Genomic DNA, 15442 nt, shown 5'->3' with positions numbered 1-15442 from the left:
GCTGGAATGGCAGAGAGAGGCTCAGCTCCCCGACACGGCTAAGTCAGGACACACAAGCAGCAAGCAAGGATGGAGCTTGCTCCCCTCGTCAGGGCAGAAGGGAATCTGGCTAAAAAGCTTCCCTCCCTTCATACGACCATCGCTTAGGTTTCTGGAACCCTTTGGCCTCTGCCACTGTCAGCAACCACCAGCTTTTCTGTACCGGGCTTCCCAAGTTTTCCCCACATCCTCACTGTTGGGACTCTCCTGGTCATTTATAAAGTATTCTGAGATGCTCCATTTGTCTGTACTGTTTTTCTTTCTCTGTTTCCTTTTTCTTTTCTTTATGCAAACATCCACCTTGACATTTTGGATATTCAGAAGAAGGGTGAAGTTTGGTTTATAAGTACAACGTTCCCATTAGCCGATGATGTTCACCAGCCAGTCTGCACCAGCTCGGGGACACAGTATACCCCACAGAAGCCCAGCAGTTCCCTTACTTGGGCAGTCTCTGCAGCACGGTCTTCAGCTCTTCACAGATGAGCTTGACCAGTCCATTCTTTATGTTACTGTAGGAGACGTCAATCATGAAGATAAAGGCTGGGGGCTTGGGCGGCTTATTCTTCTGCAGGAAGGCAAACACATCACACAAGTAGATACAAAGTCAGTACGTCTCACAGTCAAATGTAAACAAACTCTGAGGACTATTAGACGCTTCGGTCAATACTTAGGATACAACATCTGTGAATCAAATAACATGCTAGGAAACTCAGTCCCTGATGCTAGTTAATAAATAAAAGAAGCCGCTTAGTTTCCAAGTTATGACATGAACTTTCTATTATATTTAACAGAGATGGCTCACTTTCAGATCTCCAGAGACCCCCTACTGCGACTGCTGAAGGGAGTTCGAGCATTGGGCCAGCCTTGCATGCAACATGCTCCCTTTTAGGAGGAAATGTATTTGGGGCCCTGAAAAGGAATGCTAAAAAAGGAGTACAATTGGAAATTAGCATTTTTGGAAGATAGAACCAAGCCTCATTAACTAGGATATCGTGATTTTCAGGTCTCTCGCCAGTTCCTTTGGTTTTAGATATACTTTTGTTTTGTTTTGTTTTTGAAGCAAGGTCTTGCTGTGCCTCACGCTGGCCTCAAACACGGTCCATTCTCTTGTCTAAGACTCTCCAATGCTGGGGTTACAGGAATCTACCAACACACTCGATGACAGATATGAAAATGTCTATTAAGATTTAACTGCATACCTTCAAAAATGTACATTATAAAATACTTTCAAAACTCACTTCATGTCTGTGGTAAAGAAAAACGGTCCCTTTCCTATGTCTTTGCAGCGGTCACTGTAACAGAAAGCAGCTGGTAGGAAAATGGACTCTCACTCTTCCCCAGTCTGGCCGCTGTCCAAACAGCTCATAAGGAAGTGATCCTTCAGTTGGGATTTAGAAAATGTTTGGAAAAGAAAGCCGCAGGCAAATATCATCAGTGACCTCCACGAGAGAGTAAAGACCCAAGACCAAGAGTTTTTCAACTTATGGTAAAGCACAAAAATGTTCTAAAATTAAAATATATTTCCATTATTATATGATTAGATGATAGCGGTTACAAATGATCTCATTGATTCAGTCTGTATCTACTATAACAGACATAATACCATTCTAATAAAATACCCCATGTCAAATAAAAACTTATAAGACTCAACATTCAATCTGAAAATGTCACTTTTCTATATCCCAAATCAGAACAGCCAAGGAATGAGGGAGCTGTGCCAGTCGGCGTCTACATGAGAATTTCTTCTGAATTTCCAAGTTCCATCTCCTCTATTCCATAAAATGGGTTATACCAGAGAACACAGCAGCCATTCTCATTAATTAAAGCAAAGCCTCTTGGTGACCATCCCAACTGTATTTTATACTCTCTCATAATACATTCCCCATAAGTCACTCCTCACTGACCTGTTCCATAGCTCTAGCCAGCTTGTCTCTCTAGGAATCCGTCACCCACTAAGACTTGTCCTCAACATGTGTAAAGTTAATCTGCCATTCCTCCACACCACATTGCCTTCTGGGTTCTGTCAGGAACAGCACTTCATGATAACTCCAAGGCTTCAGACCTGAAACTGGACTTGACTGCTTTGTTTCCCTCAGCCATTTTTCTTTCTTTCTTTCTTTCAATGGTTCTTCTGGTCACTTGGTGTGGACCCAGCCTCCCGCCCCCAGCTCTTTCCCATAGACCCTCTCAGCCTTCCCTTGTGTCCATCTCCATTCTTTGTGTCAGCCACCAACCTGCAGAAACACTTGGTACTAGAGACCCTCTGGACTGAGACACCAGTAGACCATCTTCACTCTTTCCTGTCCTTGACTCAGGTCCTCTGGACTCACTCTCAGCCCTGCTGCAGCTTGCCTGCAGGAATCCCTCCTCTTACTCAACTGCCTACCCTAGGGATTCTCCCTCTTGGTGCAGACCCAGAATCCCCATCTCAGCCTTTCCTCCTAGAGCATCTCCATCCCTCTGTGTCATGTGCCAACTGGCAGACACGTTCTCTATCAGGAACCCCACAGCCACCACGCTTGCCTAGGATCCAGAGTGGGCAACAACAACCAATGAACAGAACATCCACCCAACGGAGACAAAACCAGATATCTACAGCAGGAAAAAAATTAAACACCATACGCCAAATGCCTGGATCCCAGCACAAAAACACAAATATGAACAGCCAAGACAACATGCCTCCTTCAGAAACCAGCAACCTGCTGAGAGGATATAGATTAATGCCTTAATGAACACTGAAAATACAAACTGCTGAGTGAAATAATGAAAACATTTCAAGATAGGAAAGTAGAATTTAACAAAGAAATAGACCCACTAAAGGAGAGGTTCTCAACCTGGGAGTCGAACAACTCAACAATAGGGGTTGCCTAAGACCATCCTGAGTATCAGATATTTACATTACAATTTACAACAGTAGCAAAATTACAGTTATGAAGTAGCAACAAAAATAATTATATGGTTGGGGGTCACCATAACAAGAGGAACTGTATTAAAGGATCGCAGCATTAGGAAGGTCGAGAACCACTGCATCAAAAGAAAAGCCAAACTGTAATAAAACTGGAAATGAAACATTTAGAAAGTCAAACAAAAACCTCAGAGGTAAACCTCACCCACAGAGTACAAGACATGGAAGAGAGAACTTTGGGTGTTGAAGACAAGATGAAAGAAATGGGCACTTCAGTCAAAGAAAATGTTAAATCTAAGAAAATCCAAAACAAAAAACAAAAAACCCAGGGACAAAACATCCAGAAAAAGTTGGACACAATGACACAATGAAAAGCTTAAATCTATAAATAATAGGAATAGAGGAAAGAGAGGAAACCTAGGTCAAAGGCATAGAAAATATTTTTAACAAAATCATAGAAAACAAATTCTCCAACCTAAAGAAAGAGATGCCTATCAAGGTACAAAAAGTATATAAAATGCCAAAAAGACCAGAACAGAAAAGAAATGCCCATGACACATAATAATCAAAACATTAAACATACAGAATAAATTAAGAGTATAAAAAGCTGCAAGGGAAAAAGACCATTAGAATAACAACTGACTTCTCAAGGAAAACTCTGAAAGCCAGAATGGCCTAGATGGGTGTTCTACCCATTCTGAGAGACCATAGATGCCAGGCCAGACTACTACACCCAGAAAAACTATCAATCACAATCAAAGGAGAAAGAGAATCATTCCATGATAAACCAGTTTAAACAACCTCTACCTACCAATCCGCCCCCCCAGAAGTTTCAAGAAGGAAACTTGAGTCTGAAGAGGTTAACTACACCCAAGAGGGCACAAGCAATAAACCACCCAAGAACAGTAGACAACTTGGAATTGGTTCCTTGAAAAAAATAAATAAGATTGACAAAACTTCAGCCAAGCTAACCAAAGTATATAGAGAGGAGATCGAAATTAATAAAATTAGAGGGGAAAGAAGAACATTACAACAGATACCAAGGAAATACAGAGAATCACAAGTACATACTTTAAAAATCTGTATTCCACCAAACTGGAAAACCTAAAAGAAATGGATGAATTTCTTCATATATATAAGACCTTCCAAAGTTAAGTGAAGATGAAATAAACAATTTAAACAGACCCATAATACCCCAGTGAGACAGAAGCAGGAATTTAAAATATACCAACAATAACAATAAAAAGAACACACACACACACACACACACACACACACACACACACACACACAAACCCACACAAATACAGGGCCAGCTGGATTCAGTACTGAATTCTACCAGACCTTCAAAGACAAACTAATGCCAATACCCCTCAAACTGTTCCACTAAATAGAAACTGAGGGAACACTTCCTGTGTCTTTTTATGAAGCCACTATTGCCCTTATACCAAAACCACACAAATATCCAACAAAAACAGAAAATCACAAACCGATATCCCTTGTGCAAATCTTTTTGAGACTCTGATTTTCTTTGGAGAATACATCCAGAACCTGATTTCTGGATCACAGGACAATTCTAGTTGTGATTTTTGAAAGAGCTGTGATGCAATGCTCATTTTTTTCCTACTTGTACTACTTTGTCGCCTTAAGTTTCTCAGGTCCCGCCTGGGCCCCCATGGTCCAGACAAATCTCTGTCACCCCCAGTCCTGCAGCTGCTTGGACCCAAGTAAACACACAGAGGCTTATATTATTTACAAACTGTATGGCCGATGGAAGGCTTCTTGCTAGCTGGCTCTTTTAACTTAACCCATTTCTATTTATAAGTTGCCACATGGTCATGACTTACAGGTACTCTCACATCTTGCTTCTCCTGGGGGTGCTGATGTCTCCCTAGACTCCACCTTTCTCCTTCCTTTCTCTCTCCTTGGATTTCCTGCCTGCCTCTAAGCTGCCTTTCTTTTTTCTGTTTCTCTCCTGTATATGTTCTTTTATGCATTAGAAGATGACTGGGATGTATAAAGGCTTTACCACACTGATGACATTCATACAGTTTCTCACCAGTATGTGTTCTTTTATGCCTTTGAAGCTGAACCAGGAGGAACTCAGGAGCGGAGAACCTTCTGGCTACAATATTTATTTCTAATGTGCCATTCTCATGATAGACTTCTGTCAGATAAAACTGGCCCACTGCACACTATCTTCTGAGAACCACTTTATTAAGTCCCCAGAGCCCAGTGAACAGCATTATACTGGAGTTTTCAATGGCTGTTAATGGTGAATGGCATGTGTGTGGGGCGCTTGCGGGGGTATGGGTATGTGTGTATGCATGCATGGCAGTAGAAATCAATGGAAACTACTGTCTTCCCATTTTTAATTATCCCCAATACTATTAAAGTAATATAAGCTCTCAAAAAGCCTGTCAATCCAGACTCTATAAAACTTCCTTTACAATGTGTACAAAAATCTAAAACCTCAAAAAACACAATGCTAACCCAGTAGGAAATAAAAGGACAGATTTGTCTCAAAATACATCTTCAATTCACTTCTCATTCCCCAATATGCATTCCCAATATGGCTGCCATTTCCAAAATACTTCCAACACAGAATCAGAGTCCCCGGACCTGAGCCAGGACAGGGGTAAATATGGTTTATTTGACATAGTGCTATTAAAATACTTGAATTCATATGAGTTTTTGAAGAAAAAGGAATATACTCTCCAGCAATCTTAGTGCTTACAATGGGTCCACATCAGTTATCAACAATGTCTTCAGAGCCCCGGAACAGAAGTGACTGAATCATACATGATTCTATGACCCACTTCTGGTCACTCCGCAGTTTCACCTTCTACTTCCACAGTCAGTTCTCTGCTCATAGTTTATTTATTATTATTATTATTATTATTATTATTATTATTTATTATTATTATTACTTTTGTTTTTGTTTCTTTGAGACAGGGTCCCACTAGCTCTAGCTATCCTGGAACTCACTGTTTAGACCAGGATGGCCTTGAATTTACAGAGCCCCCCCCTCTGTCTCCCAGGTGCCGGGATTAGAGGTGTGTGTCCCTACGCCCGGTTATCTGCTCCTGATTTACCTGCTCTTGACACTTCCTGCTCTACACTTTTCTGACCAGGCTCTCCTACAGCATTTTGGCCATTCTTCACAGTGTGTAACATACATTCATACTGTAATTACACATGCTTCTTTGGCATATTCTTGGAACTGTTTATCATATTGCAGATTTGGGGTAATCCTTACAGTACAGAGACAAATTGTTTGGACATGCAAGGTATCTAAGAAATGTCAAAATGAATTAAAATTAACTAAAAGAAAACCCTACATTTTTATTCAAGAAGAAAAGCTGATAGTAGGTTTGTTTTACCTCAGGGAAACTCCATACTGATTTTTGTAAAGCACCTGGCTATACACTTCATGGTATACCGACAGGAGATAGGGCTCTGACCCCACAGACACAGTTTCAGTGTGCCACCGTCACCTTCTGCACGTTTGATCCGTTTGATCTGCAGCTGAAGCTCTCTCACCTGTCCCCATACAATGTGGCACACAACATGTGGGCTGACTGAGCAAAATGATATAACACATATGTGAGAAGTATCTGGCAGAGACACACTTGGTGTTCAACAAATGCTAATTTTATTGCCTAAAATCAACATTAAGATTAATTAAATGCAGAGGAAAATACGAATCTGTAATTCTCTTTTCAGTGTCTATAGTATTAAAATATATATCCAAAGCAAATAAACACCTTTTCAACATCCAAATCCCTAAGTCAACTCATTATTCTACTTTGTTTACATTTTAGATGATATAAAACAGTGCACATTTACTATAAACTCTTATTGTGGGATATTAGTTGAAGATATGTTACATTCATTTATGCTGTGAAATATCTGCTTAATGATGCAAAGATGTGTTGCATTCTTTGATGTTGCATTTGTTTAACTCTGTGAAGCTGTGTTACTTTGCCTGCCTAAAGCACCTGATTGGTCTAATAAAGAGCTGAATGGCCAACAGCTAGGCAGGAGAGGAATAGGTCGGGCTGCCAGGCTGAAAAAAAAATAGAAGGAAAAGAAGAGAAGAGGGAGAGTGAAAAAAAAAGGAGAAAGAGCGGAGGATGCCAGAGGGGGCAGCCACACAGGCAGCAATGGAATAAGAAGTAAAAAAGGACATACAGAATAGAGAAAGGTAAGAGCCCAGAGGAAAAGGGTAGATGGGATAATTTAAGTTAAAAAAAAAAAAGCTGACTAGAAACAAACCAAGCTAAGGCTGGGCATTCATAAGGAAGAATAAGACTCCTTGGGTTTATTTGGGAACTGGGTGGTGGGCCCCCAAAGAGCAAAGAGTTTAAAAAAAAAAAAAAAAAAAAAAACCTACAAACTCTACTTGGATAAAAGGGGAAGATGAAACTCCAAAGGTCACAATTATTTGGCTTCTTGCTTTCTGGGTGAGATTTTCCTTTTAGTATCCTTCTGGAATACTGCCATAAAGTAAAATTTGAAGCTTCTCATTTCCAGGCATAGGCTTGACTCTCACCCATGTTTCTATCGAAAAAAGGCATAAGGTCAATAATTATACTTTCTGGCAGAGACTTGAAGCCTCAGCACATGATTGGGATTCATACTCCAACTACGGAGTTCAGGGAATAAACTCTACATAGTGACTTACAACAGCTTTATGATATTTAATCAGAACACCAAATGCTTACTTTTGTGTACTGAGTCTCCTTCTGTCAACGGCATGAAGAACAAAGAAACCACTGAAACGTAAATTGTGCCTCCAGACATGTTTGATACCTAGCATAAAGCATCTGTATCAAAAATGTTTTATATTTCACCAGGCAAGTTAAATAACTCATAACATTTCAAACTAATAAAGCATTGGGTTTTTCTTTAATAACTATTTCTTTAATAAATTAGTTTAAAACAATCATAAAATAGTCAATAGGACAATAAGATATGTTAGTTGAAAATTTTAAAGATTTATCCAACTGCAAAGAAAAACTAATCTGGGTAAATCTTCTTGCTATCTGCTCTCAACACATGAATTTGTTCTCTAGTTTAAGTCTCTGGAGGGAACCTGCAACCAGAGGCTGTTTTCCAGACGTGAGATGTTAGCGGGCACTCATTTTCGGGAGAGGAAGGACAGAAGTCAGAATGGACCTGTGTCTTCACCTACTCCTGATGCTTCAGGAGCACACTGGAGTTCCAGCTGTGACTGAAGAATAGGCACCATGGGGACTCACGCTGGAGTCTGTCAGTGGAACACAAAGGGTCAGAGCACCACATCTGCAGGTGCACACATCCATCCACCCCCTTATTCAGCTTGTGCTGACCTACTCCCAACTGTGTGAGACATGCAGGAATGTCACAAGATGACTAGAGGGACCCCGAGGTGTCAGGATCTATGAGAACACACACACACACACACACACACACACACACACACACACACACACACACACACGCAAACACACAATGCCCCAGGGAGAACAGATAAAACGAAGATGTCCCCTAAGTTAGACAAAGACACAGAAAGCACCACTTGGAACAAACAAATGAAAATACGTGCTCACAATAAACTTCCATCCAGTCAGGAAGCAGAGAAGGACTTGCCAGACAGGGGCCGTGCACGCATGATGGATGAGTGGAAAGACACCTCTTGTCTTTACTATACAAAGGCAGAGCTGATAGTCAGTCTCTGTATTGAGACTTTCATACAGTCGTTGACAGCCCTGCGATGGTAGCCGTGTCCCACAGTCAGTGGCTTTATAAGGAAAGTTAGTTTTGTTATCTTTTGTTTTTCTTTTGAGACGGAAGCCAGAGAAGTTTACGGGAGGTGGTCAGACGAGTCTCACAGTTACACACTAAAGCGAGCAAGGCAGCAGTCCTCCAAGCATGCTGGCTAAGTTTCTGCCTCGGCAGAGAAGGAGGCAGAAACCTGGACAGAATTACTGCATGAAGAAGCAGTACAACATCTGGGGTTGGTGGCACACACCACTCACCCCAGCATGTGGGACTTGGATGATCAGCAGTTCAAGGTCGCCTTCAGCCACACAGCAAGGTCAAGGCCCAAACTAAGTGAGACCCTGTCTCAGACACCAAATCAAAACAAACAAAAAGGCAGGCTACTCTCTCCCAACAAACAAAAAGAATTGTTCTCTATTTCTAAGCTTGATGACTCCAGAAGGCATTGCAGCAACTGAGTCATGCTAACGAGTTAGGTCAGATCTGTGTCTGAGGTACTTCTACATGCTCTGGGAGATGCTCTGTCTGTGAACCAAGTCGTGTCTTTACATATGGAAGTTGTTCAGTGGAACTCAGCATCAACGTAGAAACGCTCAAGTCCTGGCAAGACTCACTCTGCAGTAGTCCAGCGTTGCGACGTATTCATAGGATCCCAGCGACAGCTCTGGCTTCTCAAAGTGGTCCACTCTCCTTCCAATGTGGTCCAGATGTTGGAAATAGAATGGAGGAACTAAGGAAAACAAGCCAAGGCAGGAAATCCTTTGTTTTCACAAGCAGACAACCCAACAAAGCCTCAGATTTTATAATAGAGGGAAGGAGTCAGGATAAAGGACACAAGCTGTTCTCAGCATCATTATTGTGACAGCATGTCTTAGAAATATGTGAAAAACGAGTTTTCTCTTTTTAAAACTTACTTTTTGACTCTTGTATATGTTGTAAGTCATGACATTTTTGCCTTTCAATTATGTTACAATAGTTTTGTCATATATAAATTTTGATTTTTTAATGATGAAATCAATCTGCCTAGAATTCTATCTATGGAACTACATAATTTTATAAATAATTTTCATCAATGTTGATTGCTTCACTACTGTTTCTCAGTATAATGTATTACTACATTTTAGTCATGAAATATTTTATACATATAGAAAAACCACAGACCACAATATTTATATTCATGCAATCAGAATGAGAGCTTTGCTAAAAGCCTCTTGACCATATACAAGTTACTGACGGCCAAGAATAGTTATAATTTTGGAAATCCCAGAGAAAAGTGTTGCTGTTTTCAAGTTAACATACCCAAATACCTGCCTCTACTTAATTACCTCTTTTTTAAAGAGTTAGTTTTCTATTTGAATTTTTAACATAGCTGACAGAGGCTAATGCTGGCTATTTAGATTATGCTCTCAACTACGATCTTTGTTACACCTTAATTAAGAAATATCTTCAGCCCTGGGCTTTCACATGCTAATCTGCTAGTATCTGGCCCTACTCATGTAGAAGATTACTGTATTAGGGAAAAACTGCACCCGAAAGATCTCAGTTGAAGTCTAATTTGACTCAAATGTCTCAGAAGGTTACTTCTAGCAACGTTCTGGAAGTCACCCAAAGGCAGAGCGAGACTTATGACTCACACACTGAACACTTGGACAAATAAGGCCTGGTGTCTCCGCGCGAAGGAGCTCCTGTTGCCTGGAGATGGCCAGAGAAGGCCGTGCAATGCTGTTGATAGTATGTGGGAAAGTTACCAATACTTTTAAGTATTTTGCTAAGAACAGCATCTCCCTTTGTAAAAACCACAAAAGCAGTACCTTTTGGTTTGAAACCAACACTCATCAGTCTCCAAGTTCAGCTGTGAACAAGCAAATTATAACAAGACTATTTTTCTACAGTCAGACTTTCAAAAAAAAAAAAAAAACCGAAGTTTCAGATTCTATGTTCTTACCATCTCATGGCTGTTTCTTTTAGGAGTGAACTCTATAAAGTTTATACTTACATATTTTGACCCTGAACTTGGTGAATTCAACATCTTGAAAAGATTACAGAAGCCGAAGATGACAGTCTCTCTCAGTAAAGTCAAAGAAACCAGGGGCCATGATGGTGACTTAGTTACATGTAGGTGTCATGCAGATTTCTGGATTGTCTGGCTTATGTGTGGAATGGTAATTTCTATACAGCATAATATATAATTCACTCACACTCATACATCTACATATGATATGATTTCTTAAAATTAATTTTACATGCTCATTAACATTTAATATTATCTTGTCACCTATCCTCAACCAAGCTCAAGTCACACCATAAATTATGATCTGTTTCTCTCTTTGTTTGTGTGTGTGTGTGTGTTTGTGTGTGCGTGCGCGCGTGTAGCTGCACATGGGAGGCTGGCCGGCCGGGTCAAGCTCAGGTGGTGTTCCTCAGGAGCCGTCCACTTTGTTACTCGAGACAGGGTTTCTCACTGGGACTTGGAGCTTGACCACCATTTGGCTAGGGTGGCCAGGCAGGGAGCCATAGGAATTCTCCTGTTTCCACCTCGTCAACCCCAGGGGCTACAGACAGGCATCACCACACTCTGCTTATTTTTCACGTGGGTGCTGAGGACCACACTCGGGCACTCGTGTTTGTGGACAAGTGCTTTTATTATAGCTCTCTCTGTGGTACCCTCCCTCACAACTGCCTGACGTCAACATTAGCAGATCTGTGATAGGATGAAACGAAAAACACATCGAAAAGACATTTACAAATGCAAGAAGTAAAGACTCATACTGCACTCAAACGGGCCACCGTGGAAGGAGACACAGCTCCACCATCACACTCGTCAGTTTTACGCAAAGCCACGGCACAGTTTCCGTGGGAGGCTCCTGCAGCCTAGGTAAGAGGGACCTAGTTCCATCAGCAATGGCTTCTCTTTAGGGGACATCACAAGTAGCGCCACCCCGCTGCCCCGCCCCAAAAGTCTGTCTTTCCTAAGCTGAGGCGTCTAACCCACCTTATTTTTAAATAAAATGCTTTTACCAAGCGCGCTCCACAGCACCACTTACCGTCATTCACACAGCTGCAAAACCCGCACTGGAAGCGCCTCCCGCCTTCAATGAACTGCATGAACGGGCACATGTAGGCTTTGCACCTGTTGCACCGCACTGGTCCGCTCTCACCGTGATTTACCAAGTACAGGGGGGTCTAGAGGAAGGAAGGAAATGAATGGAAGTGCGGGGATTCTGGGTGCTGTCAAAATCCTCCCCCGGGATTCACTAAGAAACTCTTAATGAGCATTCGCCAGGACAGTGAGGATTCTCCCCAAATTTGTGTATCATTTACAAACAAAAATTACACTTGTAAGCACATATCAACACCTGTATGTTGAAATCAATATGTAGATGCATGATTACCCATATGTGTGTGAAAAGAGAATATATAAAATGTAACAATGTAAATATTTCATTAAGCTTATGTTAAAATGTCCCTGATGCTTATAGCATGCATCCCGCTAAGCTGTACACACGCCAAACAAAATAACAAGACAGCTGTTTTAAGGGTCTAGCGTGTACGGCAGCATGTTGTTCACGTAATATACAAATGACTACTTTTAAAATAAAACTGTCCGGCCTGGGGAGATGTCTCAGAGGTTGACAGCACTTTGCTCTTGCAGAGGACCCAGGTTCAATTCCTAGTACCACCACGGTTATTCACAACCATCCATAACTCCAGTTCCAGGAGATCTGATGCCCTCTTTTGACCTCCATGGACACCAAGCACACTCGTGGTACATCTACATACATGTAGGCAAAACATTCACACATAAAATAAAGTGAATACATTTAATAAAAAAATTTGAAAGCTGAAACTATTTGAAAAATATTCAAGAATGGCCACTTATTTAGGGCTGGAGACTGATTACATCTTTTTGTTACTTCATTAAATGACAAAGCTTCATACTACCCTGGTCATGCTTGACAGAACTGGGAAAAACCACGTGATTCAAATGCATCTTTCTCATCAACATAACACAGAAAACCAGACTAAAAGCAAAGAGGCCCAGCGCTAGGACTCTGCTTGTTCTTAATGCTCCCAGCTTTTGTAATAAAGCCACAAAGACCCTCCTTGCCTTTATAAACCTGTTTAAAAGAGAACATTTCAGAAATGTCTGAGAACTGCGAAGCTGTTCATTTCAGTTAAAAATTTTTTAAAGATAAATTTATAAATAAAGAAGATACTTTTATGGAGGCTGGAAGAGCAGGGGGGGTCATCAGGTGAGGTCAGAGGTCATCAGCTGGGGTGAGAAGCCATCAGCTGGGGTGAGGGGTCATCAGCTGGGGTGAGGGGTCATCAGCTGGGGTGAGGGATCAACAGGTGGAGGTGAGGGACCATCAGGGGCGGTGAGGGACCATCAGGGGTGGTAAGGGACCATCAGGGGTGGTAAGGGACCATCAGGGGCGGGGAGAGACCATCAGGTGGGGTGAGGGACCATCAGGGGCGGTGAGGGACCATCAGGGGCGGTGAGGGACCATCAGGGGCGGTGAGGGACCATCAGGGGCGGTGAGGGACCATCAGGCCGTTTTCTCCCAAAGGTTTAGGAAACCCTGTCCTGATGCTGGCCTTTGTCAGATGGTCCAAGTGAAAGCCGACCCACTGCTGGGGGTTCAGAAATGAGCTGTGAGGTCCCAGGACAGTGGAAGAGGAGGAAAGGGGAGGGGAGGAGGAGCTGTTGAGACAAGGATTAATGTGCACATGTAGAGACATGTTCTTGGCACAGATGGCTGGAGAAATGTAACTGCCATTGTTTCTATCCAGAACAACTTTATCTCTGTAAAAAGCACTTAGCACATGAAAAACTGTCTTTAAAGGGAGGGTGAGAGCTGGATAGTATGAAATGTACTTGGGTTTCTGAAGGCAAACTTCTTAGTTACTGCAAAATGTCCTCATAAAAATGACCTAGAGCACAGAAAAATCTACCTTCCAGGAGACTTTAATATGGTTATGAACTAGTGGGTAAAACTTGAGAGGCATTTTTAAGCATCTAGGGATTTGCTTCAAACCTGCACATGGATGTACACAGTGATGTCTTTATATATACCTTTCATTTGAAAGACACAAACTGGCCTCAGTTTGCTCTTTTTAGCGAGTAGTAATAAAACATGCTCTAGGGAGCAGAGTGAGCAGGGAGATGCAGGCACCCAACAGAAAGACCTAGAGACTCAGGAGAGTGGGAGCTGAAGACAGAGGAGACGCACTGGTCAGGCGGCTGCTTCTGGATGCTTCTGTTTACCCCGAGACCAGACACCGCTTTCTGAAGCTAAACAAGGAGGAATTCTGCAGTCAGCCTTCACCGTGGCCAAATTCTACTCTTTCATCCTTTTGTTTTCAAAGACTTCAAAGACTACAACCAATTCCCTGAAATACTTTAGAAACAAATACGACACAATTATTTGCTAGACAAGCCAGCAGGAATGGAAGGTAATTTGCCTTTATTTTCAATATTATAATTTGCCCAAAGGCAGACCATGCCTAAAACGTCTGGGAACTATCACCAACAGCCATGCAAGCATTCCAGTCCTGGCAGATTCAAACTCACAGAACTAAGCATGGATGTCTAGCCATAAACTGCAGTCAAGTCAAGACTATATCTTGGCTATTAAGAACACTTACGTTTTCCTGTGTTCGCTCCCTTGGAAAGCAGATGGTGATAAGAAAGAAGGGTCTCCAGACAACGAGGGTGGCAGTAAAGAATGTTAAAAGCTTTTTAACTGTTTACGTTTTTTTCAGGGGCGACGGGGCAAGGATTTTTAAACGGCAGTGTATTGTTTAACCTCCCAGGCTGTGTTGAAAACCATCAGGATTTACTCTCTTTCCATACGTCCACTTATCTGCTGCACAGTAATGTGCATGCGCTCAGAGAGAGTTACGCTGTCTTTTCTTCTCTGTTTCACTGTAGTGAATATACATTTGTAAGTGGAATTCCTTCTTCTGCAGAATTGGCTAAAGCTGCTCACTTTCCTTACCAAGGGCACTCACCGGGTCACACCTGTCCCCGGAGTTTCTTCCAAGTGTGCCTTCATCTTTGACCTCTAGTACACGCCTGTTCACTCTTCTCTTCTTTCCTGACTATTCTCAGTTCTGCTACCACGCGTGAGTTTATCACCAAGTAAGTCACGGGGACACTGAAGATGGGCCCTTGCCCATCAACAAAGATGATTTTTGAATCTCCTATCTTTGGATTATCAAGGATATGACAAATAGCATATTGATACCATTTTTTATTAAAATGTTTTAAGTGAACAAAACGTATCTTTTTGTGTAAGTAAAATTACCATTCAGAGTTGGGGTCCTATAGACCATGCAAACACTATAGGCTATTGCCAAGTCTATTGGTTACTCTCCACAATATAGTGGTTAGGCCCTATTGCTAAAGATACCAGTATCAAATATGCAGAATCAAACTGGTGCCTTACTAGACATTCCACAGACCACAGTTCATATGACTAGAGTTCGTAGTGCTGGATGGTATCCTCTGCAAGCTACTTGAAGAGAAAGATAATCATTGATATTACCCAGCTACAAACTCTTATGACCTACATCACTGACCTGCATACGAGATACAGTGTTATAATAGTGGCACAAATGTTAAGGGAGTAACCAACCCCTTTTGGATTTAAGGCCCATTCCACGAGATGGAACCCATACCTGACGCTGAAAGTGGCCAGGAACCTGACAACAGACAGGTCATGGGCC

The 15442-nt window shown here is 41.8% G+C and overlaps 1 protein-coding gene across 4 annotated transcripts in view; it reads right to left on the bottom strand.

Moving 5' to 3' along the window:
- The window catches only part of Sec24d (SEC24 homolog D, COPII coat complex component), a 97954-nt gene that overhangs the window by 32434 nt on the left and 50078 nt on the right, over nt 1-15442 (bottom strand). For 3 of the 4 annotated variants that reach the window (XM_028881470.2, XM_028881469.2, XM_037207051.1), the window contains exons 9-11: nt 11755-11893; nt 9325-9440; nt 480-604 (exon numbers count right to left, since the gene is read on the bottom strand). In XM_028881470.2, the coding sequence (XP_028737303.1) occupies nt 480-604; nt 9325-9440; nt 11755-11893 (380 nt within the window). The remainder of the gene's footprint in view (nt 1-479; nt 605-9324; nt 9441-11754; nt 11894-15442) is intronic. The other variant, XM_037207052.1, reaches the window with a different exon arrangement.

This window comes from Peromyscus leucopus, chromosome 6, assembly GCF_004664715.2.
Source record: "Peromyscus leucopus breed LL Stock chromosome 6, UCI_PerLeu_2.1, whole genome shotgun sequence".
Lineage (NCBI taxonomy): Eukaryota > Metazoa > Chordata > Mammalia > Rodentia > Cricetidae > Peromyscus > Peromyscus leucopus.
The sequence above is the reverse complement of the archived record's forward strand: the minus strand, read 5'-3'. Positions and strand labels throughout refer to the sequence as shown.